Source organism: Gadus chalcogrammus, chromosome 5, assembly GCF_026213295.1.
Source record: "Gadus chalcogrammus isolate NIFS_2021 chromosome 5, NIFS_Gcha_1.0, whole genome shotgun sequence".
Taxonomy (NCBI): domain Eukaryota; kingdom Metazoa; phylum Chordata; class Actinopteri; order Gadiformes; family Gadidae; genus Gadus; species Gadus chalcogrammus.
The window spans coordinates 20,349,432-20,368,289 of NC_079416.1; the positions used below are offsets into that span (position 1 = coordinate 20,349,432).

The 18,858-nt window shown below is 47.8% G+C and overlaps 1 protein-coding gene across 1 annotated transcript; it reads right to left on the reverse strand.

Annotated features, from left to right (window-relative positions):
- Window positions 1-6,247: 6,247 nt before the first annotated feature.
- dcaf5 (ddb1 and cul4 associated factor 5) lies at window positions 6,248-17,425 on the reverse strand. The gene is given in 10 exon segments (XM_056590812.1): window positions 6,248-8,586; window positions 8,588-9,301; window positions 10,477-10,595; window positions 11,128-11,194; window positions 12,651-12,864; window positions 13,660-13,789; window positions 14,682-14,821; window positions 15,127-15,163; window positions 16,123-16,266; window positions 16,931-17,425. Coding segments are annotated over 10 exon segments (2,640 nt in total). The 5' UTR covers window positions 17,139-17,425; the 3' UTR covers window positions 6,248-7,719.
- Window positions 17,426-18,858: the final 1,433 nt, after the last annotated feature.

Consider the following 18,858-nt stretch of genomic DNA (forward strand, 5'->3'; position numbering starts at 1 on the left):
CGTGACGCGTGGCTTCCCTTCCTCTCGAGCGGTCATGCTTCTCATTGGGCAATTACTACGGCACTTTGCTGGGTGACCACTATGACATCATCAGTCCTCACTGTGTCCAGGAATGCGGACTTGTCTGAGGGGGGCGTGGCCCCCGCAGTTTTCCATATATGGGCGTTTAGTTCAGTGTGTGGTTGCCCTCGATCCAGGACTTTGTTAAACTTCATTCAGACCCCGACCTGAGTTCAGTCATGTGCTGATATGCTCAGGAGCGACTGACTCAACAAAGATTGTGTGTGAATATGTACTGTGTAATAACACTCATTGTTATGAGTGCTATCCTTTATGACATTGATCTGAATTCACTGTAAATTGCTTTGGTTAAAATGAAAAGTAAATAGAAAATGTAACAGCATCCAGTCGACGTGTAGACATCCTTGAGCAGGTTGCCCCCTGACCCCTACCATGCCACACAAAAGACACACACTCTTGGAGTAACACAGCCGTGTAGACAGGAATGACTGGTGATGAAACGCTGACCAGACAGTGGAAAAAACACTTTAATGACGACAAGAGAACGAATTCTCCAAGTGTCAAAGCAGTGCCAAGCAACTCTCTCACGAGTCACGACACACAGGTTTGTTCAAACTGTACTTGGCTTGTGTGCTTGTGTATTTGGGTGAAACACCTCCTCCACGACCCCATCCAGTCAGAGATGAGCTTCTGCAGTCCGGTTTGGTCCCAACCGTGTGGGGTAGGGGGTACACCTTAACTCACAATCCCTGCTCTCATATTGAGGCATGGATATATATATAACATTACACGAAAAACCAAAACCTAGCATGAACATGCATAGACCCACCAATGGCATTGTACAACAGTGGCTCAGCCTGTGTGTAAAACGTATACGCTTGCGTCTTCTTCACTCCTCTTCCTCTTTCCCATCACCCTGCTGTGAACGCAACAGGCGGGGGGCTTGCGGCGGTGAAGCCCCCTGCAGTGGGTGTGTCAGCGTGGGTGGGCCGCCTCGTCTCTCTGCCCCTCGTATTTGGCTCCAAAACAGTCTGGTTTGCACGGAGGCTACTAAAGAGAATACTAAGAACCATTAACAAATAGTTCTGTTTCATCTTCGCAACAACTTAACTTACTCGACGTGTTTCACTCGTCATGTCGTTAGACCGAGGGACCCCCGTTAGAATCATCATCGGTGGACGAAGGCACCCCAAAACTCAGAGGCCCCCCTCAAGGCTTCTCCCCTGATGGCACTTAATGTACGCACTTGTTGTACGTTCTGGCACTTAGTGTACACACTTGTACGTCCTGGGACAATTGTACTTAGCATTGTGTGTAGCATCTTATCCTAGCTATCTGTTGTTAACGGGGAATGGGTTAACCTAACAATTTTTTGTGCTTGGTACGTTTCAATGAACATCCTCACCGTATCCACAGCGATATTGTTTCTCCTTCTTCTAACAAATCTTATATAAAGTCAACAAAGAGTTAACAGAGGGCAAAACGGATCTCTCTCTCTCTCTCTCTCTCTCTCACTGACAGGTTCGTCCAAACTTGTTCCTAACGTTTGAACTCAGGCGTGTCCGATCACTCAAGCTTCGCGCACCAGCAGCACCAGATAGGAAAGGTATAAAGATAAATAAAAATGAGGGCATTATCACCGGGAACTTGAGGGTTAGGGATGGTAGAATGCACAGTGCACTCAAGAACCCGCTTACGATAAAAATAAATCCATTCTGCAATGAACCTGCAACTATTCGATCCTGAGCATTGAACGTGAACCTTCTCCTTCTGTTTGTTTTTCCTAGTGCTGATTTCTCTTCTCGCAGCTCCACCTGGTGGTCGGAGTGTTACCCACAAGGGAATGGACTTTCGACTTTCCCACTGGAATAAAAAGTCTAGCATACTTTGCTTTCGCCTATTCGAAACCAATTTTCTTTGCCAACTCACATAAGGGTTGAATAAATGATCCTCCAACTTGCTGCATTATATACCCCGTTATCATGCCCTGCTAAAGAAGTCAAACATGCACAGGTACAGCGGCCCTTTATGAGTCAATTAATATAAAGAAAAAAGCCTGAAATAACGTGTTTGTAAATGTTTTGGTTGAGGGGCAGTCAAGGCCAGAAAGAAGCAGCCTGAACGAAGGGAACCATTGAACCAGACCTCTTCAACAAGTTTAATTTAGGATCCATTATGTCGGGGGAATTGCGTTCTTTACAATAAACACGCAGACGTTTGCTTCCACGACCCACGCCTAATGACATGAGTGCAAACATTAGCCAAGCTTAAAGAGGACAAAAAGGAATTATAAAAACAAATTTTCCCCTTCGAGAGAGAGAAAGAAACCCACCATAATTGGGAGAAACCAAAGCGCATGTTCTGACGGCACCCCTCGCTGTGCGAGAAAATCCATTCACACAAAGCGATTCGTCGAGGGGGGGATCTCAACTAAATTTAAAAGCTATTTTTTCTTGATTAATAGAAAATCAATAAAATTTCTGTTTCAGGACAGAAATCTTGTAAAATCGAATTTCTGTTAGGTCAGAATTACTTCCTGGTGAACCACTGAATTATATCTCCAAATAATGATATGAGCGTTATAACACAGCCGTGATCTGAACACTGATATAGTCCTTTTGACCTCTTTTTCTTTGGGGCGGCAGCCATTTTACAGCAACGACAACGACAGAGAGGTGTTAGCAAGGACTTTTATGCAACATGAAAACAAATTCCATTGCATTGTCAGACCATAAGGGAGTACTCTGTCAGGCTACTTTGGGTCGTATATCAAAACGCGCCGCTAGATGGCGCTTAATACCACATTATTAGGCAATGAGGATTATGGATCACAATTCTTGACCCAACTAAATGAATTCCTAGAATTCAACGTAGGCTCAGTTGAGGACCCTAGAGTCTTATGGGATGCTGTTAAAGGTTTCATAAGAAGTAATGCAATACTGTTTTCCTCAGATTTCATTTAAATTAGGTTAGATCTGCCAAATTAAAAACTCTAGAAGCAGACTTTGCTAGAATGGACTCCATTTTGCAAAATAACTAGTCTAAACAAACAGCATCTCAACGTGACTTTATAAAGAAGGAAATAAATGATATCTTAAAAAGCTCAGAATTTTTAATACATAGAACTAGACAAAGCTACTATTTCCAAGGGTCCAGACCTAGTCACCTTTTACCCATGAAAATCAGATCTAGTGAGCACTTTGCAGATATCCCGTCCATCGATGCTTCCGATGGAAACATCATAACTGAACCTAAGCAAATAAATGAGACTTACCGCTCCTTTTACTCATAATTTATATCAGTCAGAGATCAAGCTGGACAAAGATAAGTGCAGCAACTTTCTTGGTCAATTACATTGACCTCAGCTTGCAGCAGGTGACTGTACTCGCCTGGATGACCCGATTTATTTAGAAGAATTGAAAATGGCTGTGTTTATGCAAAGGAATAAATCCCCAGGTCTGGATGGGATACCACCCGAGTTCTATGTTACATTCTGGAGCAAACTTGGTCCACTACTCTTAGACATGATTACAGCCTCTTTAGATAAAGGCGGTTTCTCAAGAGATGTAAATATAGCTCTGATTTCATTACTATTAAAGAAAGACAAGGATCCAACAGAATGTCAAAATTATAGGCCTCTCAGTTTGTTCAAATCCGAACTTAAAATTTACGCAAAGGTGCTTGCCCGACGTATTCAGGATTATTTACCAGAACTAGTTAACTGTGATCAGACAATCAAGGCTAGCCGCAGATAATGTAAGGCGTCTTCTCCAGGTAATAGTTGCTGCAAGTGTCAAAACAGAACCTGCAGCTGTGCTGTCCCTTGAAGCTATGAAAGCATTTGACAGACTTGCATGGGCCTTTTTGTGGTCTGTCTAACCCTACAAAAAATGGGTTTTGGTAAAAGTTGTATACATATGGACAAAGTACTGAATTCTAATGACCCCAGCTCTCGTGCTCACTGGGCAATTATCTTCCACACTGTTTCCGGTTACTAGATCTTCCCGCCAGGGTTGCCCTTTAAGTCTGGCACTCTTTGCACTTTCCCTTGAACCTTTAGCGCAAATGATTCGTCAATCGACTATCCTACAGCCTATCTCTGTTTATGACACTGAACACCATGTAGCATTATATGCAGATGTTTTAGTTTTCATGGAAAACCCAACACTTTCTTTGCCTAATCTGCTGTCAATTTGTGAGGAGTTTGGTGGTCTTTCAGGATTCAAAAAATATATTGGTCAAAATCTGCCGTGTTACTATCAAATGAGCCAGCTAAAACACTGCAAGTTCCAGCTAATGTTCCGGTTGTCCAGCACTTTAAGTATCTTGGGATTGATATTTTTCCATCTATAAACCGCATTGTGACACACAATTACTCAGAAGCATGGAACATAATTAAAGCAGACATAGATAGGTGGATATTCCTCCCTAATTCTCTTCGTGCCGGTATCTCAAGAGTGAAAATGGATATTCTCCCAAGAAATTATTTTGTGAGCTCAATGATCCTCCTATCAACTTCTGGTCAAAAATCCACTCTAGCGTCTCACGGTTTATCTGGAATACAAGACGCCCACGTCTGAAATCAAACACTACACAGAGAAGGGCAGATGGGGGTCTCTTGTGACCCTACTGCCCTTGTCTGCTGGCGTAATATTGAAGAAAATATAGTAAGACCATGGAATTTTTGCAGGATGTCCTCTTTGCTAATATTTCAGACAGGCAATGTCAGTTACGCTTTGGCCCAATTGCCTCCCATCGCATCCAGACTTGGTGCACAGCTGAACGGGGATGTAAGATCTCCTGTAAGTGGCATTCACATATATACAGTATATATATACTAACAAGGGTCTGTTAATTGGAGGGAGACCTATCTCACCATCTTATTGGAGTGGCACTAACATTTGCCTTTTAAATGATATTTATGATGACATGGGCTTACGCTCCTTTCAAGATATTCGTGGTGCATTTAACCTGCCCGGTTCCTTGTTTTTCTTTTATTTGCAGCTCAGGGCCCCGTTTCCCGATAACGATGGATCCACGCTCGTACGATCATTCTCACGATGGATCTTGCGATCCATCGTCAATTTCTTTGGAGCGTTTCCCGAAACTCCTCTTAACGTGAACGCGCATTCGCTGCACTCACGACGTCGTAGGATTGTAACTGTCTACTGACACGGTGCTGAAATGGGCTCCTTAGGAGGGGGAGACGCAGGAATGTCGCAGGAAAATTGTGTTAAAAAGGGTTAAAATATATCCCCATCAAGGACAACAGCAGAGTAGCCTACGAAAAAAATAGACTGCAATTATATGAATGCTAAAGACATTAAAACACAATTGATTAGGCTTAAACCGACATATATCAGTCCTAATCCTGAATGCACTGTGCGTTTCACGGCATTTTCCCCCCTTAAATAATTCCTCTTCACACCTGTGAATAACCCGGGAGAGGTCCATGATGAGGAATACAACGAAGCCCACCGTCTGGCCCGGTGCATCGTTGAGCGCACGATCGGGAGGTGGAAGTTACGCTTTAGATGCCTTCACAAGTCAGGCGGAGGGCTCCAGTTTTCTCCGGCCAAGTCATGCGCCGTGATATGTGTGAGTGTGACGGCTATGTTGCACAACATTGCAGCTAAGGGTGGGGTGGCATTGCTTGAACCGGAGGACGTTGAGGACGATGACGATGACGATGATGAGGAAGATCGGTGTGAGGACGGCCTCCGCCTCCCTCATAACTACGCGGCTGGTTTTCATGCGCGTCGAATAGTGATTGAGACTTTTTTTTAACCCCCTCCACCCTCCCTCATGTCACTAAACATTCCCGTCAACGTGACCAATCCCCACCATATCCCAGCCTTTTGCCTGCTCCTTTGCTTGTTTTTTATAATTTTTTTTATTTCTTTATTTTCTTATTTTTTTTAATTTATTTTATTTCGTTATTATTATATTTTTTTAATTTGTTTAATTTAATTTATTTTTTACATTATTTTATGCTACGTTTTATGAGTAGCCTATGTCAGTCTGCACAAATCCCCCCACTTTCTCTCACACATTTTGAGTGCCCTGCCTGCGCAAACATTTTCTGGACTGTCCCGTTTTATTTTGGCCATTTTAACATCTTTATTAATAAATTAATTAATAATCTTTATTAATTACCAAACTAAGAACATAAAGGCGCAATGCGTTTTAATAAAACGCATCCAATAGACGGAATGTCCGATGGTGTCGCCACTGAGGCTATAGCTGACGATGCTCTTAGCGTCCTACGAGTACCTACGAGCACCCCTGGAGTACTCGTTAGCTACGAGCGTTTTCAAGACGTTCGTTCCCCACGATGCTTTCGGGAAACGCGGTGAAAACTCTACGATGCCCTTTCGACGCACTTCACGATCCACTTAGGCTAACGACGCTTTCGGGAAACGGGGCCCAGATCAGCTCTTAAAGCACACAGGGTCCCATGGCAACAACCTTTGCCTACTTATCCAATGTATAACTTGTTTACAGTACTGGGTAAAAACAGGGGTATGGGGTCCACACTGTATATGTTTTTGTTTTGGAGGCCTCATATGTTGATCTACCCCTAGACAAAGTATGGAGAAGTGACTGCCCAGATCAGGTCCCAGATTTTGAATGGAGAGAGATGTGGTTAAACATAAAGGAGGCTCCTCATAATCCCGACCATCAACAAATCACTTTAATTATGCTCATAGAACATATTTAACGCCACGCAAACTCTACTGTGTGAAGGTTATAAGTGATCCCTTCTGTAGTTTATGCACTTTGAAACCTCCTGGCACTTTCCTTCACATGATGTGGGATTGTCCACCACCGTCACGATTCTGGGCTAAAGTGGCATCCGTAATGTCTGATCAGTAACAATACCAGTGACTGTTTCGGTCCTTCTGTTAAATGATTTCGCGAGGCTCAATATCACCAAGCTTAAAATACGCATAGCACTGGCAGGCCTGACAGCTGCCAAAAAGATGGTTGCGGTGCGATGGAAGCCTCCCCACGCCTTTGTCATCAGACACTGGGTCCTCACCTTTTTGGATGCAATTTATCTTGAACTTTCAACTGCTCGGATTAATAAGGCTACTGAGACCAATTTAAACAACTGGCCCTCTGCCGCTAATTCTCTGAAAGAATTTTTAAAGTGATTCCTTTCCCATAATCTTGCTTAAGTAAACCCACAGAATCTCCCTGGTGGGTGTGGGTTTGTCTGTCTGTCGGTCTGTGTGTTTTGACATATTAGGGATGTATTATTTTGTTGTATACACTGGCTGGTGCTTGTAACCTTTGGCACATTTCTATTTTATTTTTATTTTTTTTCCTTTTCTTTCTTCTCTTTTATTTTTATCCATACACTTCTCTGTATCTATTCGCAAGTATAGTCGCACTTCTGTCTGTTAATCTGTATTAAAAAAAAAAAAAATTGTGATTGCAAAAAAATGTACGTGATTTTATACCAAACACAGGCTGGTATATTTGTTCAGAGTAAGAACTAGAAATTTGTTTAGCATCCTTTTTTCAATATTTATCTTCTTTTTTTTTTTTACAGAGACAAGGACTAATTTCATGAAATTGAACACAACAAAATTAAAATGTATGGCGGTCTATCATAACCACTAGCGGAACCAGAACTTCACTTTCAGGACCGCCATTTCAAAATCACTCATAAAACAAAACAAAAACAACAGCTCAAGTCTTAGTCTTTTTCTCCGTAGGGGAAGCCCCCGCCTCGCCCTCCCGGGCGCAGGTGTACGTCCGTTTCAGAGTGCTCTGTGCTTGGGCTCTGGATGAGGAGGGGCCCTCCTCCTTCTGGAGCCTGACGCCCATCTCCTCCTCTCTGGGGCCCCCGGGGTCCAGCCCCGCAGAGCCCCCGGGGCCCAGGTCCGACAGGGGTGTCCGGTGCTGCCCGTTCATCCCGGGGCTCAGGGGGCACGGGGACACCCGGGTAATGTTCACGGCGCCCCGCACGCCGACACACTCCTCCATGCTGTCCGAGCTCTCCAGGGCCCCCCTGTTGGCCCCGCTGACCCGGACCCCGGCCCGGGAGCGCGGCCTGGGGCCCCCCCCGCCCTCCTCCTCGTCGTCGTCGTCCTCCGGGCGGGGGGGCTGGTGGTGGTGGAGGAGGAGGAGGTCGCCCCCCGGGCTCCGCGGGGACATGACCGGACTGGAGCACACAAAGTCCGACGGGCTGAGGGGCCCGTCCTCCCCGCGGGAGCCCGCCCTGCGCCTCCTCTTCCTCCTCCTCCGGGCCCGCCGCTGCTCCTCCCCGCTGGAGGAGGAAGAGGAGGAGGAGGAGGACGAGGACAAGGAGCCCGCGGACGCCGGGTCCTCCACGGTGATCTCCGGGTAGCCGCAGGAGTCCAGCGCCGAGAACAGCGCCTGGGCGGAGTCCGAGCGCTCGCCAGTGCGCGCGGCGGCCAGCAGGCGGCGGCGGCGCAGCACGCTGCGCTTGGCGTTGCGGAGCCGCTGCCTCTGCTGCGCCCCCCCGTCGCTGCTGGACGAGGAGGAGGAGGAGGAGGACGAGGAGGACGAGGAGCTGGAGGAGGAGGAGGAAGACGCCCCCCCCGGGCACCGAGGGGGAGGAGCTGGGGGTGCTGGTCAGGGCGGCGTTCCCCCGGGGGCTGGGCGAGCGGGGGCGGGGCATGGGGTCCAGCCAGAACTCGCTGGAGTCCGAGTCCTCGTTCACCAGGTCCAGGAGGAACCCCGAGTGGTGCCGCTGCCGCCGGCCCCGCCTCCTCTGACGCCCCGCCCCCTCCACCGCCACCGGCTCCTCCCCTCCGGAGGCGTCCGGCCCCACCAGCGAGGACGACGACGAGCTCCCCCCTCCGGCGGCGTTGTCGTTGCTGCCGTGGCGACCGGCGGCGGCGGAGGACGAGGCGGCGTTGCCCGCGGTGGCGGCGGCGGAGGTCGCCGTGGCGGCGGCGACCGCAGCGGCGACGGCGGCGCTCGCCACGCTGGCGGCGGCGGCCGTGGCGGCGGGGCGCGTGGAGCGGCGGCCGCGGGCGTGCAGCTGCAGGATGGCGCCATCGCTCAGGTAGCTGTCCGAGTCGGAGCTCCAGCCCTCGATCTCGCGGCGGACCAGCGAGTCGAAGAAGGCCATCATGCGCGGGTCCTCCTGGATGGACTGGCTGACGTAGTCGTGGGACAGGCCGCTGCCGCTGTTCAGCACCAGGCTGATGTACTCCTCGTGGGTGTAGAGGGAGCGGGACCGGTCCTCCACGCGCCCCTCCAGGTCCCCCAGGCTGTCGGGCTGCTGGTAGGGGCTCCACAGCTGGGGGGCACACAGGGGGGGGTGGGGGGGGTCATGAACGTGACTCTAAACCCGACCAGCCGCTAGCGGTTGGCATATTAAAGGGGTGCTTTCCACCCGCCAGGTGTGAGTAGGATTGGCCATTACAAGCAGCTTGAAAATCGGTTTTAGTGACATAACAAGTGGGCCACAGTCGTTTGCTACGGTCCACTGGGTAGTAGGGCTGTCAACGAATATTCGAAGTTCGAATATTCGTTCGAAATGTATCCAAAAACGCGAATTCGAACGTGAAAATTAATATTCGAATGTGAAAAAACACTCCCGCGGTACAAGCGCCTCTATCTGCTTTGTGAATGAGCCTCTGTCTGTTCGCGATGTCCCTCATAATATTCGAATGTGAAAAAACACTCCCGCGGTACAAGTGTAACAGACTAGTTTTGTGAAGAGCGAATGTATTTTATCCCCTCGGGGTTTCCGTACTTGGATATAGGTATTCCAGCTCTAACGCTGTGACTGGGTGACTTCTGATAGGTACTAAGTAAACGAGACTATTTTCCCTTCCACGCTTGTGTCCTTCTTGTCATATACATATCTAAGTGCCAACGCTCGGTTACACAAGCGCCTATCTGCTTTGTGAGTGAGCCTCTGTCTGTTCGCGATGTCCCTCATAATATTCGAATGTGAAAAAACACTCCCGCGGTACAAGCGCCTAACTGCTTTGTGAATGAGCCTCCGTCTGTTCGCGATGTCCCTCGTTTTAAAGTAAGGAAATGCCCAGCAGGAAGCCGCCGCCCTATATATAGGATATATATATATCCCACTAATTTGAACCATGGTTTTGTCGCATTATTGACATATTGACGGCAACTGCGTAAAATAGGCAACCAGATATTCGAATAGTTCGAATTCGTGATTTTTTTCCAAACGAACATTCGAATGTCATTTTCGAGCAATTTTGACAGCCCTACTGGGTAGGCTGGTAAACTGGATCCATCCAGTTTACAACTAGGTGAACCAGCCCACTTGTGATGTCACCAAGGCACAGGGAAAGGCCGGTTTTCAAACGGCTTGTAATGGCCGATCACGTTCACACCTTGTGGCAGTATGTCACACCTTTAAAAAAGTGGTACGTTCCTTTTTTACCATTTAGCTTCAATGTCGCGGTCAGACGACTACACATGCTGCGGGGGCCTCACCTTGATGACCTTCTCCACGCCCGAGGAGCAGATCATGTAGGTGTGGGGGTTGAAGCGGACCTGGTTGACGATGGAGCGGTGGCCTTTGAGGATCATGAAGGCCCCGTTCACCACCCGGCCTGAGGACCCCGACAGGAAGACATGATGGGTACACTGGAGGGGGGCGGTGTCCCCACAAACTACCTCCCCACAGGGTGGGGGTTGAAACCTGACGCAGATTGTCAGGTTATGTATAGGGTAAAGTGGCCATTTTGTGTGCATCTGCCGGATTAAGGCTGGTACTAGGGTCATGGGACCCTCCACCTTCAAAGTAAAAGTCTTCCCAAGAATGTGACCATGAGTAACAAAGTGATACATTCCCAATCTATCAATATATAAGAAATATACATAGATAGCTCTAGATATATCGATATCAATATCTCGAAGATATATTGCCATCGAGGTAGATCTAGCGATATCGACAATCTATATAGATTTATTAGTACTTAAGAGTTAACATCATTTATATGCACACGTATATCTAGATCACCATCAATAGATCTATATATATATAGATCGCTATCGATATATCTAGATCGCTATATAAATTGATCTATAGATAGAGAATATGTAGTGCTGCTGGCAGAGGAATGGGGTAAAGGAATGACTCACCAGCCGCAGGGTCTTTAGGGATCTTCCACATGTAGAGGTTAAAGTCATCAGATCCCGACAGGATGTACTACAGGAAGGACAAACCCAGAGAAGAAGTTCTTTCAATGTCAAACATCAAAACGATGCTGAGGAGAGTGTATACGTGAGAAACGCACCTTTTTTTACCACAGCCCGTTTCAACCAGCCAGTTCAATATAATCATTTTGGCATAATTATTGATTGATATGTGTTCATACAAGCATATGAAAGATACAATTAAATGACTCATTTAAATTAATTTATATTAATACCTAGCAAAGTAACATGCAAGTATAAGTAATTACAAGCGTATGATTACTTGAACACACACCTCATTGCTAAGACTACATCGGCGCGGGTGATTCTAGGTGAAGGCAATGCTGTTGACGATGCTCGATGAACATTGAGCAGCTCTCTGTCCTCTGTATTTACTTTGACCATCTATTCCTGGTCTGGGTCACCAGGGGGGGGGGGGGGGGGGGGGGGGGGAGCAGAACATAAGGAGGGGGACTCCATGTAGGGCCTGGAGGTCCGTCAGCAGATCACTAAACACAGCCCTGCACCCAGCTCAGGAGGCCCGTGACCTGCTGCAGCCGGTCTGCCGTCGACCTCCTCTCTCAACCACCGACACCGGGCCAAACAGCTTCCAAACTACTGCTAGATGTCTTACAAACCCCATCTAAATGTATTTTAGACGACTTCAAAATGTATTTTAGACGACTTCAAAATGTATTTTAGACGACTTCAAGATGTATTTTAGACGACTTCAAAATGTATTTTAAACTACTACTAAAATAGCTTTTGAAGAAAACCATTCTGAGTGATGGTAAGATCAGGCCCCAGAAAACAAGCCTCAACAAACAAAGAATCAGCTCTTCTGAAATTCAACTTCATTAAAAAAAAACTTAAGATGCATTATTGCTATCTGACCACTAGGGGGCAGACAGGACACCCCACTGCAAACATGTGCTAACGGCTGGAATCTAAAGCCCCCCCTTGCCCAATGGGAACTTTATTAATCCCAGACGGGTGGTTTGCGTTAGGGTCAGCGGGCGGTTGGGTTCCCCCCCCGGGGCAGCCCGGCGCAATCACGGGTAAGTTTGAGACAGAACCAAGAGAAAGTGAGCGAGATAAGAGAGCGAGAGAGAAAAATTAAAGAGTAGTGCGCGTGTGTGTGTGTGTGTGTGTGTGTGCATACACACAAACATCCACATGCCCATGTGTGTCTGCGTGGGTGTGTATGTGTGTATTATATACACAAGCATGTACACACACACACACACACACACGCACACAAGCATGTACACACACACACACAAGCATGTACACACACACAAGCATGTGTACACACACACACACACAAGCATGTACACACACACTCTATGTCTACCCAGGGATAGAAGCATCAACTAGGGGGATGCGTGTTTCGAGCTCCCCCTCCTCTAGACCCACACACACACACACACACACACACACACACTACAGCGCGCTCCGTCCAGCGGTACCTGGTCCTTGTCGCCGGCGAAGCAGCAGCTCTTCATGGTGCAGGAGTTGAAGTAGCCCTGGTTGTCGAACTGGTAGCTGGGCAGGCGGGAGTGCAGCTCGTAGAGGACGGGCGGCAGGCGGCGCCGCAGCGCCAGCAGCTGGGTGCCCGTGCTGTTGAAGCGCACGCTCATGGCGCTCTGCAGGGACATGTTCCCGCCGTAGCGGAGCAGGGAGCTAACGGTGGCGCAACACACACACACACACACACACACACACACACACACACACACACACACACACACACACACACACACACACACACACACACACACACACACACACACACACACACACACACACTTAAGGATGTTGACAGGAGGCTAATGCTAATCGGTCGGTAAGTTTTGACCGTTGTAAAGAGAGAGTAGGACAAAGCTGGTACTTGTACAAAAGACGGTGTTATGAGCAGTAATAACATTAATAACAATGCAAGTCAAACATTGCTATTAATATAGTGTTGTGTGGCAATAATATTCATAATTCAATGAGAATAAGTAGCTAATCCATTTTTACGCTTACAATATGTTCGAGACACACATCGAGACCAATTCAATGATCCCAATGATTTGACTTCATTACAACATCAGTTTTCCTAAAATATGCTGAGGAGCTGGCTGGCCTCGACAACACTGCCCTCTGCTGGCCACAGTTCGCATATCAATACAATCATTTGAACTTCTAAACGATGACGATCTCAACGCTCACTTAAAAACTCAATGAAATTTCAATGCACTAAATCAACATCAAAGTGAGCCCCTCCGAAATTGAACTCACACCTGCCCCAAAACAGCACATCGAAACTTTACACACCAGTCAACACTTTTAACTTCCAAACAATACCATAAGCAGACTAATCACATGACAGCTCAAAACCACCCTCTACAGAACCCCCCCCGCCCCACCCCCCCCCCCCCCCCCCCCCCCCCCCCCACCAGCAGATCCAACATGGCCGCTGGGGGCGTGTCCTACCTGCGGGGCTTGCGGATGTCCCAGAGGCCAACGCCTTCCTTGGAGTTGGCGGTGGCGAGGAGGCGGGGCTCCACGGGGTTGAACATGACGCTGTGGAAGGCGGACGGGTAGCTGGCCAAACAGAAGGGCTCTGCGGAGGAACACAGCCGTCTCATTGGTCACTTTGAGGACGGAGCGGTTCACGGTCAGATGTAAAGGCGGTAGATGAGCCACGAAGGCTTGTTCACATTCCTCAATAGATCACCACGGATAATAATATCACAAACAGATAGGAGACTAAATGAAGACTTTATATTTGAAACCACATTTCTGGATAAAATTATCAAAATGTAATATTAAAAAAAAGAATCTATGTGAACGTAATGTTAATACTAGCGAAAGGTTAAAGAGGACCCATTATACTACTTTTCTGGTCTTAATGTCTTATTAATGACTCCTATAGCGCAACCTGACACGAATCACAGCACAAAAAACAATGTCGATTTTCGGGAAACTCTTCCTCTCATCTGGGCGCTTTCAGCCTTCTCTGTCAACGCTCGGTTTCATCCTTCTCCGCCCCCTCGCCCCCCTCCTGCCAACCCAACTCCGTTGTGATTGGTTACCTTCCTTGAAGCGTGCGCGCGGGCAGATTTGACCAAGCATATGGGGGCGTGGCAGGAGTGCCTCTACGTAGATGATTTCTCGGAAATGTGAACAAGTGAATCGCAAACGTTGTCCCGAGTGTTTAGCGCTCTGCACAGACTGTCAGCTGGGAATACGTTGAAATGCATGTACGGCATGATTTGACACTTTAGTATGGTTAAACATGACTATCAATCATTATAACAACGTTTATAGGTCATAAAAGTCGAAAAAGCATAATAGCTCCCCTTTAACGTTGTTTGAAAGTCAACATTTACAAAATGTAAAAGTTTACAACACGTAAACACACATTTAATTGAAAAACTTGATATACAACATTTCAGAACACGGGGTCACAGTCCCCGTCTCCGTGTCGACCGTCTCCGCGGCGACCCACTCACCCCCGGTCGGCGGCTCGCGGGTGTCCCAGATGAGGACGCGGCCGTCGTCCGACGAGCTGGCGAACACGTTGTCGTTGACGGGGCTGACGGACAGGCTGTACACCGCGTCGATGTGCAGGAACACGTTCAGCGTCTCCCCCCTAAGAGCGAGAGCGTGCACGGGCAAGAGAGCGCACGTGAGTGGACAAGAGAGCACACGTGAGTGGACAAGAGAGCACACGTGCGTGCACAAGAGATCGCACGTGCGCAAGATGTACACAAGATGGCGGGAAGTCAGCGAAGACGTGCACGCTAGCTCTTGTGCACGCATCCTTGTCACCATGGAGGCGAAAAGGACTCGCGCACAAGAGCTTGCACGGAAGCTTCCGTGCAAGGCGTCGACGTAAATCAAGAACTTGCTCTGATGTTGAGAACTCGCCAAGTTCCGAAGGTGTTTGCGACTCACCTCTCCACGTCGTGTAGGATCACCTGCTCGTCATTTCCTGTGGGGAGGGGTAAGAGAGAGAGAGGGAGGGCGAGAGAGAGAGAGAGAGAGAGAGAGAGAGAGAGAGAGAGAGAGAGAGAGAGAGAGAGAGAGAGAGAGAGAGAGAGAGAGAGAGAGAGAGAGAGAGAGAGAGAGAGAGAGAGAGAGAGAGAGAGAGAGAGAGAGAGAGAGACACACAAAGAAAACATGCGAGTGGTTTGAAAAGACTCAACTTCAAAACTCTGTCTAAACAGCTTCAATGTTTGGGGTTCAGAAATGGCAATTGTGGTCAAATGTGTTATATTAGTTATTTTAAAGTGCAGGAAAGCCAGTCAATTGGACACATAAAACGGTTAAAGTATTTATATGGATAATAAACAGATGTATTGGTTGGCAGAATAGTGTAATGATTACTGGCAAGGTCTGCCTTGCCAGTAATCATTACCTGCTCCTTAATGTATTTTATCTGAATTTGCTGCAAGATGCATTGTCTTTTTAATAATTCAACTTTAAAAATCAGGAGACCTCACTGTAAACATGAAACATCAAGGTATTCTATCAGACCATCCCTTGGCCGTTGCACTAACGAAACCTATGTATTTTACAGTAGTCCTTCCTTGACCCTAAAGCCAGTCACACTGATGATGAGGTTTACCTCATCCTTATCGTCCCAAAGTTTGGTGCCAGCAGGAAGTAAATAATGGTAAATGGGCTACATTCATACAGAGCTTTTGTAGCCAGTGCTCTCTCAAAAGCGCTTTACAATATTGCCTAACATTCACCCATTCACACACCGACGGCGGTGTCAGCCACGCAGGGCGACAGCCTGCTCGTCGGGAGCAGTCAGGGTGAGGTGCCTTACTCAGGGACACCTCGACACTAAGCTAGGAGGAGCCGGGGATCAAACTAGCAACCTTCCGGTGACCAGCCAACCCGCTCTACCTCCTGAGCCACATGCCGCCCAGGAAGCAGCCTTACCTCCAGAGAACACTTTGGTGTTGGTGCTGTCGAAGGCCAGGCAGAAGATGTTGGACAGGTGCTCTCCTTTCAGTTTGACAGGCTTGGTGCGCCCATGGATGGCTTTCTCCATGTGCCATAGGAGCACACGCCGGTCGTCTCCACCTGTGCATGAAGATTCACCGCAACAGTTCAACACGGTTAAAACATCATGCGTTCATAACCCTCCCCATATCACCTACATTAAAATAAAGCTTGACACAGTGCCCCGCAAGACAGCATGCAAATTGGCATTTTGGATTCTTGACCTCTGTGCCTATCCACAACAGCTAAATCAATAACTTGGTTTTATTTCATTTCCGTCTGATTCAAAGTTCATGTTAACCAAGACTGTTTTGACCCCATGTGAATTCAGCAGGCGGTAGTGACGTCACGGCACAGTAAAAACACATCCACTCTCCAAAGACCACAAAAGGTGCCAAGGTTCAACACCTAAAATCAATAATAAACACATTAATTCGTGCAATCCACTCCCGAGAACAACATCCGTCAAGTTTGGTTTAGAGACCACCGCCCGTATCCGACCTGGGGTCGCGTTTGATCGCCAAGTGACCACGTTAATGGAGAAGTACGCAGGAAGGGAGCTGGGTTTGACGTTAGCCACATTAGCCAACGTAGCGGTTGTGGATCGCCAGATTAGCATTAGCTCCGCCGAGCCGTCCGCCTACAGCCGGGCGACGTTAGCGGGGGGGGGGGGGGGGAGTAACAAATAAAAACAAAAGAGCCCGATGCTCTCCCACCCCACAGCCCCCGTGGTCTGTCAACTCACCGGACACCAACCAGTCCCCTCCGTTGTTGGAGAACTCAATGGCGTTGACACAGCCGAAGTGTCCCAGCAGGTCCTTCTTGAAGAGACTTGTGCAGCCGGCCAGCCTGCGTCTCTGGAAGTCCTCCTTCATCAGGGGCTGTCCACGGAGCCGTCTCTGGGACAGAAAGCCCAGGCAAGAGCGCATACCGCATCCCTTCAGCTCCTTCATTTTCCCCTTCCTGCGAAACCTCTCCTACTGTTCCCCCGTCGACATGGCTCGGCTGTCTGTCGGCGCTATTGCGGCTCTGTTGCATGGGTTATCGCGCACGACTGTGCTGCTTAATCCCTCCACTACATCACGCTGCTGGCTCCCCCGCAGTCTGTGTGCGCCGCCGACGTTGTGCTGCTCTACCCATACCGGGGAGCTTCCTGCTCCGGTGCAACGTCGCTCTTTCTCCCCCTGGCTGTCACTCAGCGCCAGCCCTCTGACACATGACCCCACTCCCACCCAGCAAGACCATTAAGTCAATTTGGGCATTTGGGGTTCATTTGTGTCTGTGTGTGTGTTTGTTTTGTGTCTGCAGGATACGTTTTTAGCTCTGGTTGAAACACTTTGTAACTCTGTTTTGGGTTATTTAAAAAAAGGTGCTATAGGCTATGCCTATCAAGTTATTCATCTTAACTTTGACTAATATACAATAACTAAATAAATGAAATAAAAGAGCCGATATGAATAGTGTGTATAGTAGTTTTATTACTCCCAATGTTGGGATTACAGTGGGAACGCGTAACAAGCCTTTTCAAGACAAATACAAAACAAAGGGGCTAAAATGTCGTCTAGAAATCAACAATGGGGGGTCTGTTGTTAATTCTGCTGCGCCCCACCTTCACGGTGTCGGCTCCTGCGCAGTAGACGTTCGGTAGACCGACTCTCGACATGTTTTCTGATATGATGTCAAAGCAGCGTCCGTCCACGACATCCAATCAAGTTTATTAGCAAACACCAGACTCAGCACCATAAGCCAGGGGCGGAGTTGATTTGTCAGAATTGGGAAATGTAGGCACTTATTAAAAAAAATGGGCAATGGATATAAATAAATGGCATTTAAACAAACGATACATTGTCAATATTAGTTGAGGGTTTTTTTAAACCGAGGACTCGCAAGTAAAAAGGGGGACAAAATCTAAATCATGTTATAACACTGCTAAACTTTTTTAGAAACGCTAACACACGTCAACAGCTAACTTGATGCTTGTCCCATTGCTGCCATAGGAAGGCCTACCAACTTACTAATTATGGGTCGGTTGATTAAGATGTGTTTAGTAAAGACCATCAAAGAGGCTGGGAAGGGGGGTTTGGGGGCGGTTATGGGGGGGTCCATTAAGTAAAAACCCATCAAACTTATGATTCGTGTTCCGAGTGGCATATGGGGGCCTATCGTACTCAGAGTGACCGGTCTACTGGCTCGTTTTCTGGATTGCATATCAACGTTGTTTTGTGCGGTTGGTAAGCTCGGATGGACTGACTACAGTGCGTTTAAATACTGGTCTAAAACCGGGACAAACGTTTCAAAAGTGCTTTACATTACAGTGCCCTCAGGGGGGGGCGGTATGTTCTCCTCGAGGGTCTTGGGGGGGGGGGGGGGGGGGGGAGCTGGAACACCGTGGGAGCGTCGAGAGAGGGAGAGGCTTGTGGAGAAGTCTAGGCCAAGTCTTACCTGGTGATGGACCGGAGTGTTTTGGGAAACGGGGGACAGTGCAGAGGTTCGGAAATAAACAGACATTCGTTAGAAAATACTCGTTGATTAAAAAAAACCTGAAGCTTTGCCCTTTTTTCGTCAATATTTTTGCAGCTATAACAGTTCTATTAGTTCTCTGTACCTTCTTTTAGTTGAACTTAATTTAAATCTTGTGCTATCGGTTTGGTTGTCAGAAGAACAGTAGCCTTT